General features: G+C 35.9%; 1 protein-coding gene across 2 annotated transcripts in view; it reads right to left on the bottom strand.

The window, feature by feature from the left end:
• LIPI (lipase I) overlaps positions 1 to 13682 on the bottom strand; it is a 40289-nt gene extending 26607 nt beyond the window's left edge. Inside the window, exons 1-5 of one of the 2 annotated variants that reach the window (XM_045863620.2) lie at positions 13290 to 13682; positions 10907 to 11015; positions 8587 to 8688; positions 3038 to 3127; positions 1891 to 2058 (exon numbers count right to left, since the gene is read on the bottom strand). In XM_045863620.2, the coding sequence (XP_045719576.1) occupies positions 1891 to 2058; positions 3038 to 3127; positions 8587 to 8688; positions 10907 to 11015; positions 13290 to 13601 (781 nt within the window). In that variant the 5' untranslated portion in view covers positions 13602 to 13682. The remainder of the gene's footprint in view (positions 1 to 1890; positions 2059 to 3037; positions 3128 to 8586; positions 8689 to 10906; positions 11016 to 13289) is intronic. The other variant, XM_045863619.2, reaches the window with a different exon arrangement.
• Positions 13683 to 17711: the final 4029 nt, after the last annotated feature.

The raw sequence follows: 17711 nt of genomic DNA, 5'->3' as shown, positions 1-17711 counted from the left end.
CGTTAAGCGTCTGCCTTTGGCTCGGGTCATGATCCCAGGGTCCTGGGATCGAGCCCCGCATGGAGCCCTACATCGAGCTCCCTGCTCAGTGGAGAGCCTGCTTCTCCCTCTGGCTCTGCTACTCTCCCTGCTTGTACTCTCTCCCTCTCTCTCTCTGAGTCAAGTAAGTGAATAAAATCTTAAAAAAAAAAAAAAAAAGAAAACATTAGAAACCAGATTTCCATCAAATAGCACACAAAGCTTTCAAATCACTAAAGGAACTGAAGAATCAATGCATTATAATAATAATCGTAATAATAATTTATGATTTTTATAACTTAAAAACCACTTTTCCAATAATTTTATATTCTATTCATTTTAATTACATAATAAATCAAATCCAAGATTCACAAACAAATCCCCCCCCCGGAAATCTTACCAGAGCTGAGCATACTCCATATGGCTACAATCCATTTGTAGCAGTTTTTATTATTATTTCATAAATTCAGAATTTTACTTGTATCTCCTTTTAGTAAATTCAGCAGAATAAAATGATTAGATAAAACAAACACAAAATTTAGTTCCATGAGTACAGCTCCCAATTCTCCTACATTCATACAGATATACTATACATGTGTATACATTATAAATATGTCATATAGATAGCATCTATATATAGTATATATTATATATATACTATATATATTCCAGATACATACATTATTAGTACATTTGAAATATCATCACACACACATGCATATATTTAAAATGCTTCCTACTTTATGTATTTGTCTGTTCCCACATTGCTACCTCCAAATTCGAAATTTGAATGTATAGAAAGTACACTGAATTGAGAATTAAGAAGTTTAACTCTAGTTCTCACTTGTGTCCTTACATAATCCTTCTGTTCCCACTGGGTCACAATTTTCTCATTTATATGGAAAAGCAATGAGACCAGAAAAGCAATCCCCAACATGAGGTCTGGAGAAAAAGAATCCCACAAGACGTCTTCTGGACAGAAGGGGTCTATGAGAAAATAGGTCTGGCCAAGCCGGCAGATTGCCTGCCTCCCCCAGAAATTCTCTACGCATGTTAGTATAAATCTCCTGCCGAAGAAAACTACAGAAAGCGGTTTACTTCAGTCGTTGTAATCGCTTCCCAAGCCCCTTTGGCCTTGGAAACATTTCTAGCAGATCCTGATCATGACACTGATAAGATGTTATATGCTCATGACATGCTTGGGATCTGGTGATCTCTTTGGAAAATCCTGAGCAAAAAACAGCCTCTGAGATTCTTTCAGCTCTACCGTTCTATTTTTATGTGGATTCTTTTTTCCTCTATAATTTCCTACAGACAGGCTGTTGTTATCGAAAGTTGCAGTACTTAACTGCTCTTGCCAAGCTTTATCGATTTGGAAGGTGTGAACCATGTATGATTCATGCCTACTTGCTAATAGCAAATGAAAAGCTAACTATGGTTTACACCTCTCCACTTGCTCCTAAGACTTTCCATAAAAATAAAAGCCTTCAGTGCCACTAAGAATGCACAAGTCTCAAAAAAAAAAAAAAAGAATGCACAGTCTCTTTCTTTAGTGGAAATACAGATGGATGATAGATAGTGAGCCTCCTTTACAAAACAAGAGCAAGGGTCATCATGAGACCACCAAATTTGCACATACATTGAGCACAGTTGGTTAAAATCCATTGAGCAGTTGATTAAATTCTTTTCACTAAACACCTTAAAAATATTTAGTAGGAAATAAACTATTTCCTCTGGTTGTTCCACAGGTAATTTTTCCATAAAATGCTTAACATGTTCCTAAGTAAATATGAAAGCTTCCAGCAAAAATACTAACAATTATGTTATTCATTTTCCACAAAAAATTAGAGTAATTACAACAGTCTCACTTACCTAGCCTAGGACATGATTTTTCGTTGAAGTTGTCACAGTCTACACATGAACCAGCTTTGAAATCTTCATATGAAGGACAAGGAAATGAAATAAAATTGCAGTTTGTTTCCAAAGAGGCCATGAACAAGTAAACCGCTCTCTGGTGGTCGCATTTAATAAACTGAATTCCTTAAGTGTTAAAAATCAAGCAAAAGAACTGTAGATGTATTAAACCAAGTTCAAGTAAATTAGAGAAAAATTAAAGGTTAAGTTCCACTCAATACTATGCCCTTGTGAATATTAAAGTGTTGACTACAATGCAAAGTTTTATCTCGAGCAATTAAATAAGTAGTACCATTGAAAATTTAAATTTAGTATGCTTTTACATGAGATTTATAAGAATTTTTTCTGAAGTAATAATTACCACAGGGGAAAAAATGTTTAATTTCAATAATTTGACAAACTCTACAAACACGGTGCTACCATACTTAATAACTATGTGTACATCTTTCCCTCCTAATCCCGCACCCCTAACATTTCTGCTTAATGTCAGAGAGGACTATGAAACCAGGTAACATTAAAGCTTTATTATGTCCATTTCTTTCCCCAACTCCTCACATCCTTATAACCTTTGGCCAAACTTCTCTAGCTGTAATGGCCTTTCACTGTGTGTTACTTGACCAGTTGTCACTGTAGACCTCAAAACATCGAATTCTTCTGACTCTGAAGTGAACCAAATTCCACACCTGGAGCAGCTGCTCGGCTATTTATGTAATAACCAAGTTCAAGAGATTATGAATCTGTGCTTGTACAATATTAGAGTGATGGTAAAGATTAAATCCCGAGCCCAAACTCATGTTACATGATACTTTGGCCATCTGTGCTTCTTCACTGACTTAGCACTTCTCCTAATGTTTAAAATGATGAAATAAAGCTATTGAAACTAATGTAATGGATCCCACCATGACCAAATGGGGATATCTACTGGTAAACTCTATGAACTGAGAAAAATCCAATTCAACCATTTTTTGCCAATCACTCTCCTGAATAATGAGCAAGGGTGATCAAAATCTTACCCACAGATTAAGAAGGAAAAAAGTAAAGTAAATTTGATTTTCCTTCATCATTTGAATCATATGTAATTCATTCAAAATTACTATTGGTATACCTGAAAGAATGGATTTAGGACAGCCAGGTTGCGTTTTTCCTCCATTTGGATAAAAATCTACATGCCCCAAGGGTTCTTTAATGCCTAAACCTAAGAAGAAAAACACTCAAAAATCACAAAGTGAACATAATCAGGTCAACAACACTTTTACAAAATAAAATCTATAAATTCTATTGAAAGTGACTCTTAAAATTTGAATTGAAAATAAAAGAAATGCCTTTTTTAAAAAGATACATTTTTCTGGTTTTAATGCCTCAAATTAATTCCTCATGAAAATTATATGTCATTAATTTAACATGTTTACTAGTCACCAATTTACTACGGGCCCATCACAGTTCTTTGTGCTACAAATATATAAGTAAAAAAGAAAAACAGAGCAAAACACCTTTTTGTAGTGGAAATTACATCTGAGTGGAGGAAGACATAATAAACAAGTAAAAATATAGTATGTCAGATAACAATAATGCTGTAGAGAAAACACAAGTAGCATAAGAGGGCGGTAAGTGCTTAGTCAGGGTGGTAGGTTGGTTGTACTTTTAAGTAGTCTGGTTAGGGAATTATCCATTGAGGTGGTAGAGTCAAGCAATGACGTGAAGGATGTGAGTGAGATGAGTGAGACAGGCAAGTAGAAAATTATGTGAGCATACCTAAAGTATTCAAAGAAGCCAGGTTAGCAGGAGTATAATGGGTAAGAGGGAGCACCAGAGGAAATGAAGCCAAGTCATATAGGACCTTTTAGGCCAGTTTGATGATTTGCTTATACTCTGGATAAGGCCTAAGACTTGGTACTAGATTCACTAACTGGAAAAATCTAAATATGCTGCTTCAGCTGGAACAAATGGGTCAGAGTGACATAAATGTGTAGCTGTGATTTAAGGGCTTCTGTATATCTGTGGATCCTCGGGGCACTGGGGAAGGTGCAAATGCTGGGTCCATTATTACCAATATGGGGGCTATAACCCAGGGAAGGCATGGGAACGAAAGAGGGTAGCAAGCTCAGAAAAATCAGGAATGTGGTTAGATCTGAAAATCTTGCTGCCAAGTGAAGTCACAATGCTTTGGCTTAGGGCACAAGAAATTTCCTACAACATGATAAACTCTTGAAAGTGATCAGCAATAGATTTACATAACAAAGATAAATACTTGGGTCTGACAGTAGGATTAAGATGGAGTGACAGGATTTAGTGAAAGTACAGAACAGAACAAGATAACTGCTAATGAGATGTTAGCAGAGCAGGAGGACACTGGGCATGTGCATTATGGGGGAGGGGAGTCAGCGTGTAAGGAAAGGCAAAAAACAATTCAGACGACTTCATTAGAACTCCTAAGAATTCAGGGAAGCACGAGAGTGATTAGATTGTGACAGTGGTGAGGTTATGCTAGCCAATCTCTCTTTACATTCCATCATCTGCTTGCATTCTCCTAAGTATGACCCAAAAAAAAAAAGTCCAATAATTTTTTTAAATTTTGGCAATCTTTACAATTTCCCTATGTCTGAATTCAACATGGAGTTCCAAGACTAGGGGTGCCAGGTTGGAGCCATCATTTTCTCCAATCTGCCACTAAAGTAGAAATAAGCCAAGACTCCTCAGGACTCAGGGAGAAACAAAAGACATTTATATTAACTTAGAAGCTGGCCTTGATTCATTCAGGCATGTCTTTTCCCCTTTACCAGATGGAAGGGGCAGAGAAGTTTGGTCTGTTTAGGTCATTCATTCCCTTGGTTTCAAGGAGGGTAAGGAGAGTAGATAGGGCTTTTTAAATTTTCTTTTTATTATAATTTAATATACATACACACAAACAAGAGCGTAAATCTAAATATTAATTAATTATTATAAAGCAGATAGCCACTTAGCTATCACACCCATGTCAAGAAATAGCACCTAGAGGGACGCCTGGGTGGCTCAGTTGGTTAAGCGGCTGCCTTTGGCTCAGGTCATGATCCCAGGGTCCTGGGATCAAGTCCCGCATTGGGCTCCTTGCTCAGCAGGGAGCCTGCTTCTCCCTCTGCCTGCCTCTCCCCCTGCTTGTGTTCTGTCTCTCTCTCTGACAAATAAATAAATAAAATCTTTAAAAAAATAAAAAATTAAAATTAAAATTAAAAAAAAGAAATAGCACCTAGAAACCCCTAGCTCTTACCTAATTACCAGCTTCTCCTTTTCCTTTAAAAATAATAACATCTTTTTTTAAAAAAAGATTTTATTTATTTATTTGACAGAGAGATAGAGAGCATAAGTAGGCAGAGCAGCAGGCAGAGGGGGAGGGAAAAGCAGGCCCCCAGCTGAGCAGGGAGCCCGATTCGGACTTGATCCCAGGCCCCTGGGATCATGACCTGAGCCGAAGGCAGACGCTTAACGACTGAGCCACCCAGGTGTCCAATAACATCTTTTAATAAAATAATTTTTTTGCTATTCTTTACCTTCCAAGGATGCCTCCCAAAACATAACAGTTTAGATTTGCCCATTTTGGAACTACATATAAATTGACTCATATTTCATGTATGCTTTTGTGTATGCTTTTATTATAAACTTGCTTTTTTATAATAATCCAAATTGGGTGTGATTCATTATCCATTTTTATATGTTGCAGAATTGATTTACTAATGTGATGTTTACGTAGAAATTTTGCACCCATGATTATAATAGAGAATGTCCACAAATTTTCTTTTCTGTAATGTCTATCATCTCAAGTTTTGACATTTTTATGATAGCTTTTAAAAAAGGTTATAAACAGTTGCCTACATTTTATTATTCTCTGAAACCGTTTGTGTGAAAGTGGTCTTACTTTTCCCTTAATTGTTTGGTAGAGATGAAAAAATTTGCCTAGGATTTACTTTGTTGGAAATCTTTAAATTACAGTTTCTATCTCATTAATAATTATAGAACTATTCAAATTTTCTTTCTTAATTTGTCAGTTTGGTAAATGCTTTTGCTTTTTCATAAAAATTTTTCTATTTTATATATCATACAATATAATCATACATTTTCATATTTATTTGCATAATATTGTTCATTATATCATAATATGATCAATTTCATATCTGTAGTACCTGTAAAACTATCTCTTTTTCTATTTTATCTTTTTAATATATATATATATTAAAGATTTTATTTATTTATTTGTCAGAGAGAGAGACAGCACAAGCAGGGGGAGTGGCAGACAGAGGGAGAAGCAAGGTCCCCACTGAGCAAGGAGCCCGATGTGGGACTCGATCCCAGGATCCTGGGATCCTGATCCGAGCCAAAGACAGACACTTAACCGACTGAGCCATCCAGGTGTCCCTTTATTTTATTTTTTTAAAGATTTTATTTATTTATTTGAGAGAGAGAGAGAGAGTGCTGTGTGCGCACCAGTAGGAAAAGGGCAGTGAGAGAGGGAATAGCAGGCCCCCGGCTGAGCAGGGAGCCCTGCGGGGCTCGATTCCAGGACCCTGGGATCATGACCTGAGCCGAAGGCAGATGCTTAATGACTGAGCCACCCAGGCGCCTCTACCAGGGGCCTGTTGTAAATTACTGAAATTCATTGTGCCTTCTCTCGTTGTTCTATTTTTTCTCCCCAAGAATATATTAAATTGGAGGGTGATATATAAAGTCCAAGCACTGTATATTCCTTCACTACATGGAAAGAAGGTAAAAATGAGATATTTTACAAGCCCCGTGTAAGGGTTTCAAAAATACTTCCCATACTCTATGTATGTATCAGGAAACCTGCCGTAAGAAAAGTGACTCCAAACTTACCAGTTTACTTCCCTGGAATTTTTCTATCTTCTGGATGTTGGACTGTAATTTTTTACTGATATCCCAGCAAGGATATTAGTCCAAATTATCCAATTCACAATTTTAGAAGGCCACATAACTTTTTTAACATATACAACCAAATATGGACAAAAACTCCTGGTAAGTAGAAGATGCACTCACTGATAAGTATTCAAGGAAAAGGTAGTCTGCCAGATATGTGTTGACCCCAAGTATCTCATTCAGAAATTCCTTGAGACAGGTGGATCTGCAGCATCAAAATGCTGTGTCCCTCGTTTGCAATGGTTGTGAAAAGATCGATCAAGGGTGTCAACAATGTGGCATCTAGTGGTAAGTTAGATTTGACAGGCCAGGTCATCAAAAGATGTTGACAGTGGAAGATAATAGAAACAGTTTTTTATTAGGAAAAGCCAGAAATGCAAACAAAAATAATAAAAAGTATGAAGAGCTAATTCAAAGGCCATAGGCAAAACTGGAGTTGGGATTTCAGACAAAGAACTGCAGAGCAATTGGGCAGTAGGTGCACTGTGTGGGGGGAAAGCTAAGTTAATATAAAGGGATAAAGACAAGGAAGGCTTGAGAGGTTGAGGTATCATATTCGAACTATGAACCTCTGGGCACTAACTCCCTGTGATACATAAGGTAACTTAGATTCCAAAGAAGGAGCAGAACGATACCCATAGAGGCTCAGCCCCCTGGCATGTAGCCATAGAAGCTGAAAAATTGTCCTCTGTGGCATTTACGGCATTTGTATCTCTCACAAAGGCATCGGTATGAATCTCCACAAGGACAATTCAGAGTACTATGGGAGCAAATAAATTACCTGGACCAAAGAGAAAAGAAACCTGAGGAAATAGGGAAATCAAAACAGCCTGAGCATCACTTCCTCCTTTCTCCATGGTAGCGCCATATCCTCCCCATGCCCACAACCAGAGCACATGGAAATTATCAGCTGGTCAGAGCAACAAACTGGTGACGCACAGACTCTGGAATCATAAGACTTCAAATTCTGGCTCTGCCACTTGTGACCATGACCCTAGCTTCCCCATCAGTAAAAGGGGGATGATATTTATTTTATTTTATTTTATTTATTTTATTTATTTTATTATTTTATTTATCTCATGGGGACTTAGAAGAATGCCATAATTCATTCACAGAAAGCATCTAAAACACTGCCCAAGGTATAGGAAGTGCTCAATAAATCGTAGGATCATTAATTTCAAATGAGGAAGGGGCTCAGGGTCATCTAAATTCTTCCTTGAGAGTGTCTGTCCAAAGCACTCTGGCCTAAACTACCAATAGCCCATTAGACATTTTCAGGAAGACAATTAAAAATCATAGAGAAATTATGTCCCTACCTCCAGGGGAGGGTATTCTCTATCTGTGCCTGAAATGCTGTGTTCAGTTCGAGTTGATACACATCACAGTGAGAAAGTGGAGGGAATGGTAATCTAAATACAGCAGGAAAAGGAAGCATGGGAGAAACTGTGATCAATCAAAATTGTCAATAGCTTGAACAAGATGAAGTATTTTTTTATCAAGTTTCCATTTTTTAGGATAATATGACAGCCCTTGAAACCTGAAGGAGGTAAGCCGATGGCAAAACCTGGCCATTTGACACCACAGGACATCACGAACTCTAAGAAATACCGCTTGTGGGAAATAAAATCATTTTATGATTACAGACTCATCGTCACTTTACCCACTACTCCTTCTCCTTTCATGTTCTCCTCTTCCCCAATGTCTACATCTTTTCATTTTCAGATAATTAAGCAATAAATCCTACATTGTTACCATTGGTATCGGAATGGATGACATCCACAAACTTGGCATCAGTGTAGTCTAATCTGTCATTAAATGATCTTCCAGAGAATTTTGGCCCAGCAGGGTCAAGACCTGAAATTCAAGAAAGAAACTATCGATCGATTAATTAATTCCTACTACAGTGTTTATTAGATCTTATGGTTGCATTATTATTAAATTATAAGCATGTCTATATAGTTTTAGCTTAAACTTGTAAAAAAAACTAATATTAAGATAAATGAAATTGGATGAATAGCAAGTATCTTTGTTATTTGAATGATACTTTTTACCAATAGTTAATCAACAATCTAGTGTTAAAGCACACTTAGCGATGCCTCAACAAAATACTGTAGGTTTTATTTTTTTAGCATTTTTATCTAAGAAGTACTTAGGGGTAAACCAATAGTAGCTATATAGTTAATAATAAATAACTACTACTGCCCTGAGGGGGGTGGGGGGAATGAATAATATCCTGGTCCTGTCTTGAATCTCATGCCTTACTAATACATCCCAGATATATCTGCAGTTCTAAAATGATTTTTAAGTGCCAAATACAATTTGGGCTCTGGCATAAAACATATTATTATCTCATCATTCATTTTTCACAAAAGTTTCCCATATACACACAAGAAAACAAAAATGTATTAAGAGTTCCATGGAATATAGATATTATTTCTGGTGTATTTGAAATTTTATTTATTTTTTTAAATATTTATTTATTTGACACAGAGAGAAACAGCACAAGCAAGGGGAGCAGCAGAGGGAAAGGGAGAAGCAGGCTTCCCGCCAGGCAGGGAGCCCTACATGGGGCTTGATCCCAGGACCCTGGGATCATGACCTGAGCCGAAAGCAGACACTTAACCGACTGAGCCACCCAGGCACCCCATATTTGAAATTTTAAATAGAAATTCTAGTCTCATGACCTACTGGCATGTATCAAAAAGGCAAGGGAGTGGGAAGGAGGTAAAATTCAATAACTTGAGAACATCTATGCAATGGAAGATAACAATCATCTCAAAAAGGATATTTTAAAAAGTAAAATATAATGTTGCTCATCTCAAGCCCTTCTCCTATCCCTAGTTTAGTTAGCCCACTTGACTGAGTGAGGCAGAAACTTCTCTTCTCATAAATAATTCTGATGTAGAACTACCACATTTGCTGGACTTTTAAACCCTGATGATTGCTTGGCCTGTGGATTCAATCTAACTGGACTAATGTGTGAGTAAACACACCTTAACATAAAGTAGGATGACTATGGTGGTTGAAACAGAATGGGCTTTGGGTGCTAGAAAGTTTTGTACAAATCCTGGCTTAGCTATTAAAAACTTTTTGACCCCCTCCCCCTACATTCATTCAGTTAACCTGTTTTCACATCTATATAATGGGGAATAACATTAAAACCGATCAGAATAAGTAAGTAAGGTATACTTAAGGTTGTAAAGATCCTATCTATGCAATTCATTCACCTCTCCCCTCCCCCTTTGCTTAACTTAACACACTATTACTTTTATTAACACTTAAAATCATTATAAATATTCTATGGACACAGATCTCAATAGTTGTTAAAAAGCTGAATTGATTGGGGAGGGATATGCTCTTTCTATTCTAAAATCACCATTCCCAAGTGGAAGCATGAAAATCTATGTCAGCATTATTTGGTTACTAAGCTTTCTGGATGCAGGAACTCTGTTAAAAAAAAAAAAAAATATGAGGGGTATCAGGATCTAGACTCCTTCAAGCTTGGGTATCAACTCCTGATTCTCTCTTCTGGTGTTCAAATAAAATTCTTAAAAGAATTGAAATGTGTCAAAGTTTGTGAAAATTAAGTACATGGTTATATATTTAGTTAATACATGAAAAAAGTTTTATATTTAATGGGTCATATTTCCCTCTGGATTGTTAGAATAATGTGTCCTTAAAATTCACGTGGGGTTGCAGAAATTGATCTTCTTCCTCCCATTTTTATAGGAGTATCTCATCTCTGTTAAGAACTAAACAAGAGTCCCGCATCGGGCTCCCTGCTCTGCGGGGAGCCTGCTTCTCCCTCTCCCACTCCCCCTGCTTGTGTTCCCTCTCTCGCTGTGTCTCTGTCAAAAAATAAATAAAATCTTTAAAAAAAAAAAAAAGAACTAAACAAGAAACAAGACTTTAGAATCTAACTAAAACAAAGACTAGCATTTGAATATAATACAGAAAAAAAATAAATGTGCATCATTTCTACTGCTTAATTATTGTGCCGGATAACTTTTAAATAAAACAACTTCTGATGCCTTAAAGAATGCTAAAACACATTTTATAAAAAATATTTTACCTGTTATTCTTCCAAGTTGACCTTGAAATATCTTTCCAACAAATCCACTAATATGAGCCCCTAAGCTCATACCTATGAAATGAAAATTACCAAGAGATGCTCCATGCTTCTGCAAGTGAAAATGCAATGTTACGATTTTCATTTCAGAAATCGCAAATTATGCCCTGTGCATCAATATTCTAGAATTTATTTTTTTTCTAGTTTAATACATTTCTGGGAGATGGAGGATGGGATTTTATAATTTGAAAACAACAATATCTTTGTTCAACATTTTCCATAGGACATCTGATTTTTCTCTATACATTTTTAGTAATACCAGTACATTTTTAAAAACCTTTGTTATCTGTTATCTAAACTAGTATATGCAAAATAATACATTTAGTTAAAGAATTTTGTAATAATAGTAGTAGACATTATAGGGTACTTACCTTGAATAAGTGTTTTGTAAATCTCACATTTAATATTCACATTAGTCCTATGAGATATTTATTTTTATCCTATTGTTTCAAACTATTCCTGGCACTTATTAAATGTTGAATAACATGGTTTGATAAAAAGTTGCCCAAAGCCACATATAATTATTACTGTAAGGGAAAAAGATGAACTTCAAGTCCAGACCTGTTTAACTCCAAAATATATACTAATCTGCCTCCTTGTTTTTTTCTGAACAGATTGTGTCAAAATCACTAGGAAGACTGAAACAGTATGAAATGAGGATGCTCATTTCAGAGATGTTAAAATGAGACTCATGGATTTGAAGTGTGATCATGGATTCCTGAATCACAAGCTGGAGAGCCATGGAATCCAATCTTCCAAGCTAAAATTCTGAACACATCTTAGAGGCTTGTAGAAAGATGTGGGACATTTACTGCCAATGAGAAACTAAATCCAGGCTTTCCAGCCACAGGGTGTTAATTTTCTTCAAATTCCTCAGAGCAATGCCCAGAAACCCGAGGGAGTATCACTCTCAACTTTAGTGTTACTGAGCTTTTCATCCTTTTTCCTAAATATAAAGCCTTTTCCTAAATTTCTATATTTTACATTCGTATTTCCCACACTTTGAAGTACATGTTATTAGAGAAAAGACCACTGCTGTAAGCAAAAATCAATTATGTAGTTTATAGACTATAAGAACAGATGAATTACTTCCACTGTCTCTCTAGAGAGACAGTTTGGTTTTGTCCAAATTTGGGGATGTAATAATTATACTGATCCTGATTATATTCAATGATTATTATATGCCAGGTACTGGTTAAGAATTAATTTCATTTAATACTTATATAAAATATTGTTATAAAGTTTCATTATCCCCAATATATAGCTAAGTAAATGAGGCAGAGAGATTAAGCAATTGCTTAAAGTCACACAGAAGATAAGAGATAGATTTGGTCTTTGAACTCTTCCAGTCTGACTCCTAATGACTACATGTAAACTGCTTCTTGGATCTGGTAAGCTTGCTCAATTTCAGGAGAGCCTTGGAAATTCAGGACAACGCAACTCAAAGCAGATGTCAAGTTCAAGAATGTTCCAAATCAGAAATCACCCTTCTTTCTCTCAAGTGCTCATCACCACCACATCTCTCTCTAGAACAGACACTGATCTCCATATGGGTTGACATAGTAAATGTAGATCATTCAAACTGCAGATGACCTAAAACTGGCCTGAATGTTACTGACACACTGCAACCCTGCACCTAAATCCTGGACAAAATCTGAAGACTTGCCTCCAAAGTTGGCCAGAAGTATGCTACTTTTCAAGATGTTTTTCCCTCACTTTTACCAATTCACACTTGATGAACTATAAATATATTAGCCATACCTTAGGAAAGATGTCTAAAGAACCTAATGATTATATAGTTTATCCCCTTGGTCCACATGGAATTACTACCCTAACATCAAGTCAGTATAGGTAGAGTTAAAAAAAAAAAAATTAAAATCTTAAAAGATTTTAAGATAAAACATAATAACTGAGTCTTTAAGATATTTTTTTTTTAAAAATAAGACCGTTCATAGGTAGGTATGGAATTTATCCATTTACACAAGTTAAAGATGGCTGTATATGGTAGCATATCAAAGAATAATTCTTTTTTTAAAGATTGTATTTATTTATTTATTTGAGAGAGAGAGAGCACATGAGAGGGGGGAGGTCAGAGAGAGGAGCAGACTCCATGCTGAGCAGGGAGCCCAATGTGGACTGGATCCTGGGACTCCAGGATCATAACCTGAGCCAAAGACAGTCGCCCAACCAACTGAGCCACCCAGGCGCCCCTCAAAGCAATAATTCTTAATGTGTATAGGAAAAAAGTATTTATCTTGCTACCACTTTGTGGTATTGCATAAAACACTGTATATTGTAAAACATATATAATATATAAAATTCTTACCAAAAGATTCCGAATGTACCCACTCAAACTCACAGCAACTTTTCTGGTGTTTTTAACTGCTCTGTTGTAAAGAAAAGTTGTAGCACCCCGGTTCCAGTCTACTACAATTATGTTTATATCCTCTTGATTCAACAAAATCCTTAGGAAGTTCTGAAGCCATGTGGGAGAGGAGCCCGTTGGTCTGTATCCATGAATAAGCCAGACTGTTTTCTTGCTTATACTGAAATTAACATTAAGGGAGTTATGCTGCTCAAACAGTGGCTCAGCACAGTTGAGATTTTTCCTTGTATACAACATCAAGGAAATCTCCATTTGGGGAACAAACAAATCTTTGAAGGAATCCTTTATACTTAGATGAGAGAATTCAAGGCATGATCTTTTATTCTCTGAAATAAGAAAAAAAAAGTCCGTCAAACTGAGTACTGGGATAGTATTTGATACAATTCCTATCACTATTACAAAGAACAGATTTGAACTTGGAGGGAAGGTTTTATTTCATCAGTATTTCTTTTTTTTTAAAGATTTTATTTATTTACTTGCCAGAGGGAGAATACAAGCAGGGGGAGCGGGAGGCAGAGGGAGAAGCAGTCTCCCCGCCAAAAAGGAGCTGGATCTGGGACTGGAATCCAGGACCCCGAGATCACGACCTGAGCTGAACGCAGATGCCCAACCATCTGAGCCACCCAGGCCCCCCTATTTCATCAGTATTTCAACATAATACTCTGAGCAACTACAATGTTTAATGTGTTGATTATGTAAAAAGACCCTTTGAACAAGAAGCATCCAAAATTTTTAAATAAAATATAGAAAGAAATGCGATTGGTTAAAAGTTAAAAATTATTTTTTATCTGTACAAAATAGCAATGGTGTCACTTAAAATCATTAATATTGTTAGTAAAGGGACGCCTGGGTGGCTCAGTCAGTTAAGCATCTGCCTTCAGCTCAGATCATATCAGGGTCCAGGGATCCAGCCTTACATCAGGATCCCTGCTGGGCGGGGAGTCTGCTTCTCCCTCTCCCTCTACTCCTCTCCCACTCCCCCATTCATGCTCATGCTCTCTCTATCTCTCTCTCCCTTTTTTTCTCTCTCAAATAAATACAATCTTTAAAAAATATATTGTTAGTGAAGAAAGTATTATGCACACCAATAAAAGTAAATAAATTGATTCTGAGCTTTAACAGAAGTTCTGCAGAATAATATATATGGATAATAATCATTCAAGAAAATATATTTGGGCGCCTGGGTGGCTCAGTTGGTTAAGCGACTGCCTTCGGCTCAGGTCATGATCCTGGAGTCCCGGGATCGAGTCCCACATCGGGCTCCCTGCTCAACGAGGAGCCTGCTTCTCCCTCTGACCCTCCCCCCTCTCATGTACTCTCTCTCATTCTCGCTCTCTCAAATAAATAAATAAATCTTTAAAAAAAAAAAGAAAATATATTTAACCTAACTAGTGATCAAATAAATACAAATCAAAACAATAAGGTATCGGGCGCCTGGGTGGCTCAGTTGGTTGAGCGACTGCCTTCGGCTCAGGTCATGATCCTGGGGTCCCTGGATCGAGTCCCACATCGGGCTCCCTGCTCGGCGAGGAGCCTGCTTCTCCCTCTAACCCTCCCCCCTCTCATGTACTTTCTCGCTCTCTCAAATAAATAAATAAATCTTTAAAAAAACAAACAAACAAACAAACAAAACAATAAGGTATCATTTTCTTCCTATCAAATTAAACAAAAAAAAATCATTTTAATACTTAATACTTCTGAAGGTATATTTAACAAATATTCATATACATGGATGCTGAGAGCATAAGTTGATACAACATCCTTTTGAAATTGAAATTATAGGGGTGACTGGGTGGCTCAGATGGTTAAGCGTCTGCCTTCGGCTCAGGTCATGATCCCAGGGTCCTAGGATTGAGCCCCTCATCAGGCTCCCTGAGCAGGGAGCCTTCTTCTCCCTCTCCTTCTCCTGCTCCCCCTGCTTGTGCTCTCTCGCTCTCTCTGTCAAATAAATAAATAAGATCTTTAAAAAAAAAACTGAAATTAGATGGTACACAGAATCCTAAAATATGTGTTCTTCCTTATTTTCTTCCTAGGATTTATATTAATGAAATAAATAATTTGTATTAAATGTAAAGACATTAATAACTGGGTTATACATAATTGCACAAAAACTTAAAACACCTTAAATATCACCAGATAGTATTTTCATTAATGTGCGCATCCTATGTGTCTGCCTATCTATCTACCTACCTATCTAACCATTCATCTATCCTAGAAAGGAGTAGGGCAGAATGAAATAACTAAGCCAAATCAATAGCAATAGTCATACCTAGGCAGTGAAACAAAGGCTGCTTTTTAATTTTCTTTTTCATAGAGTCTCAAAAGTGTAATTTCTTTCAAAATAGGCACATGACCCTAATTTTTTATGAGCATATGCTTGTATTATTTCTGGAAGTTTAACTTATTAAAAGATTTGGGGAAATGATATGTCAATTTATATCCAAAATTCACAAAATTGTTAATATAGTTCATGCCAGTAATTCTACTTCTAAGAATTTATCCCAAGAAAATAGTCATTTAAACATAAAAATGAACTAATATATATTATTTTAGTATTGGAGAAATAGAAGTGATTTAAATGCCCAGAAACAATGATATGATTAAGTAAACTACAAATATATTTAATAAATATAAATATATGTTTTGTATACACATATTTAAAACCACAGACATATAATGTACATTTGATAAATCCATAATAATATGCACAAATTACAATCTACCTTTTAATTTGGAAAGTATATATATGTGATATTGTCACAATTATTCAGAAGATAAAGGAAGAAGGCAGTGAAGGAGAAACAAGTGAAGGAGAAGCACAATTAATTCCCAGGTTGACAGGTGAGAGATACTTAGGCAAGTGAAAACTTTGAAACAAACTTCATTTGTCCTAAGTACTAGAGAATGAGGAAGTGGAGAGGAGAAATAAATCAAACCACAGTGCAACATCACACTATACAAATTGCATAGGGAATTGTGTACAACCATCTTTCCACAATCTGAACTGTTTCCATCAGCTGAAACTCTGAGAAGGCCAAATGCAATCAATATATCTAAACTGCCAGTCCACTCCAAGCCAAGGTAGATTTTACCTGGCCCTGGGATAAGTAATGAGGAATAAAAAGTAGGATTCCTCTGATAAAGTAAGAGACAGAAATCACTTGAAACAATCAATAGAGCAAACTATTATCTATTGCCAGATGTAGAAGTAATTGCAGAAAATTCAATAGCACTCTCATTACAATACAAGAAAAATCGTGTCTCAAAAATAGGAGGACACTAAGAGAAAATTTGTTGAGGTAAAAAAAAATAGTATAAAATTAAAAGTGGAATAATGAGATACTAAAATTCAAGAAAAGAAAAAATGCAATTGCAGAATAAAAATTCACATTGCATGTGCTAAAACATGGAATGCTAACCTGGCAGTAAGAAATGAAGGAAGGAAGATTTCAATTATGAAGGGAAACACAGATATGGGACAGGAAATGATGATTCAAGTTAAAAAATCATCACTGCTCCCTTGGAGTGGGAAGGAATTAGAGAGGGAGAGGTTTGCAGTTACAATCACTAAGGAAATAATTGCATACCATCACAATATAGAGAAAATCAGTTAATCAGACTCACCAAGAGGCTTCCTAGAAACTAGTTTGGGTTTTGATGAAAGGGAAAAATATCCTAAAAACATCAAGGCAGAAAATCCATGTTAAAATAGAGAAATGAAGTCATGATGACTTCAGATTTGTCTTCCAAAACAATACATTAGACAAGATAAAAGTTTGATGAATGAAAGTTATAAGTGAAAAAGTTTGTGGCCTAATGATTTTATATCCTCCCTAAAGTACACCACTCATAAATAACATAGTACAGTTCCTAACATCATTGCTGTTAAATAAATGCTAGATTTATTGAAGACAAGATCCACAGAAACTCATAGTATAAGCAGATAGAAAGTTTGCAAGGAAATAGGTAAGACACCAATATAAGTGTATATATTATAAAACTGAGTGAAACATACATGCAATATCAAAAGGCATTCTTATTCAAATGTTTGCTAAGAATATTTAAATATTAGTGTAAGTCAATATACTAATAAGATGGGAATATAGGTTAAAAGGAGTATAGAGAAAGTAAGTGTGGTACAAAAATTCCTTAACTGGAGGATTCAAAAGATGTCAGCTTTTTAAATTTTAATAAATAGATAAGTGTGGCTTTAAAAAGATACTGAAAACCTTAAATTTTAACCACCATACTATATAAAACAGTACACATAACTTTGTACACACTAAAAAAAAAAAAAATAGCAAATAGTGTATACATACAAAAGATTAGAAATTGAAAAAATAAATATAGAAAGTAGAAAAC

This window comes from Mirounga angustirostris, unplaced genomic scaffold (assembly GCF_029215605.1).
Source record: "Mirounga angustirostris isolate CCGP_5_RB_7025 unplaced genomic scaffold, mMirAng1.0.hap1 SCAF_1, whole genome shotgun sequence".
NCBI lineage: Eukaryota > Metazoa > Chordata > Mammalia > Carnivora > Phocidae > Mirounga > Mirounga angustirostris.
This window is presented reverse-complemented; position numbering and strand designations above follow the sequence as displayed.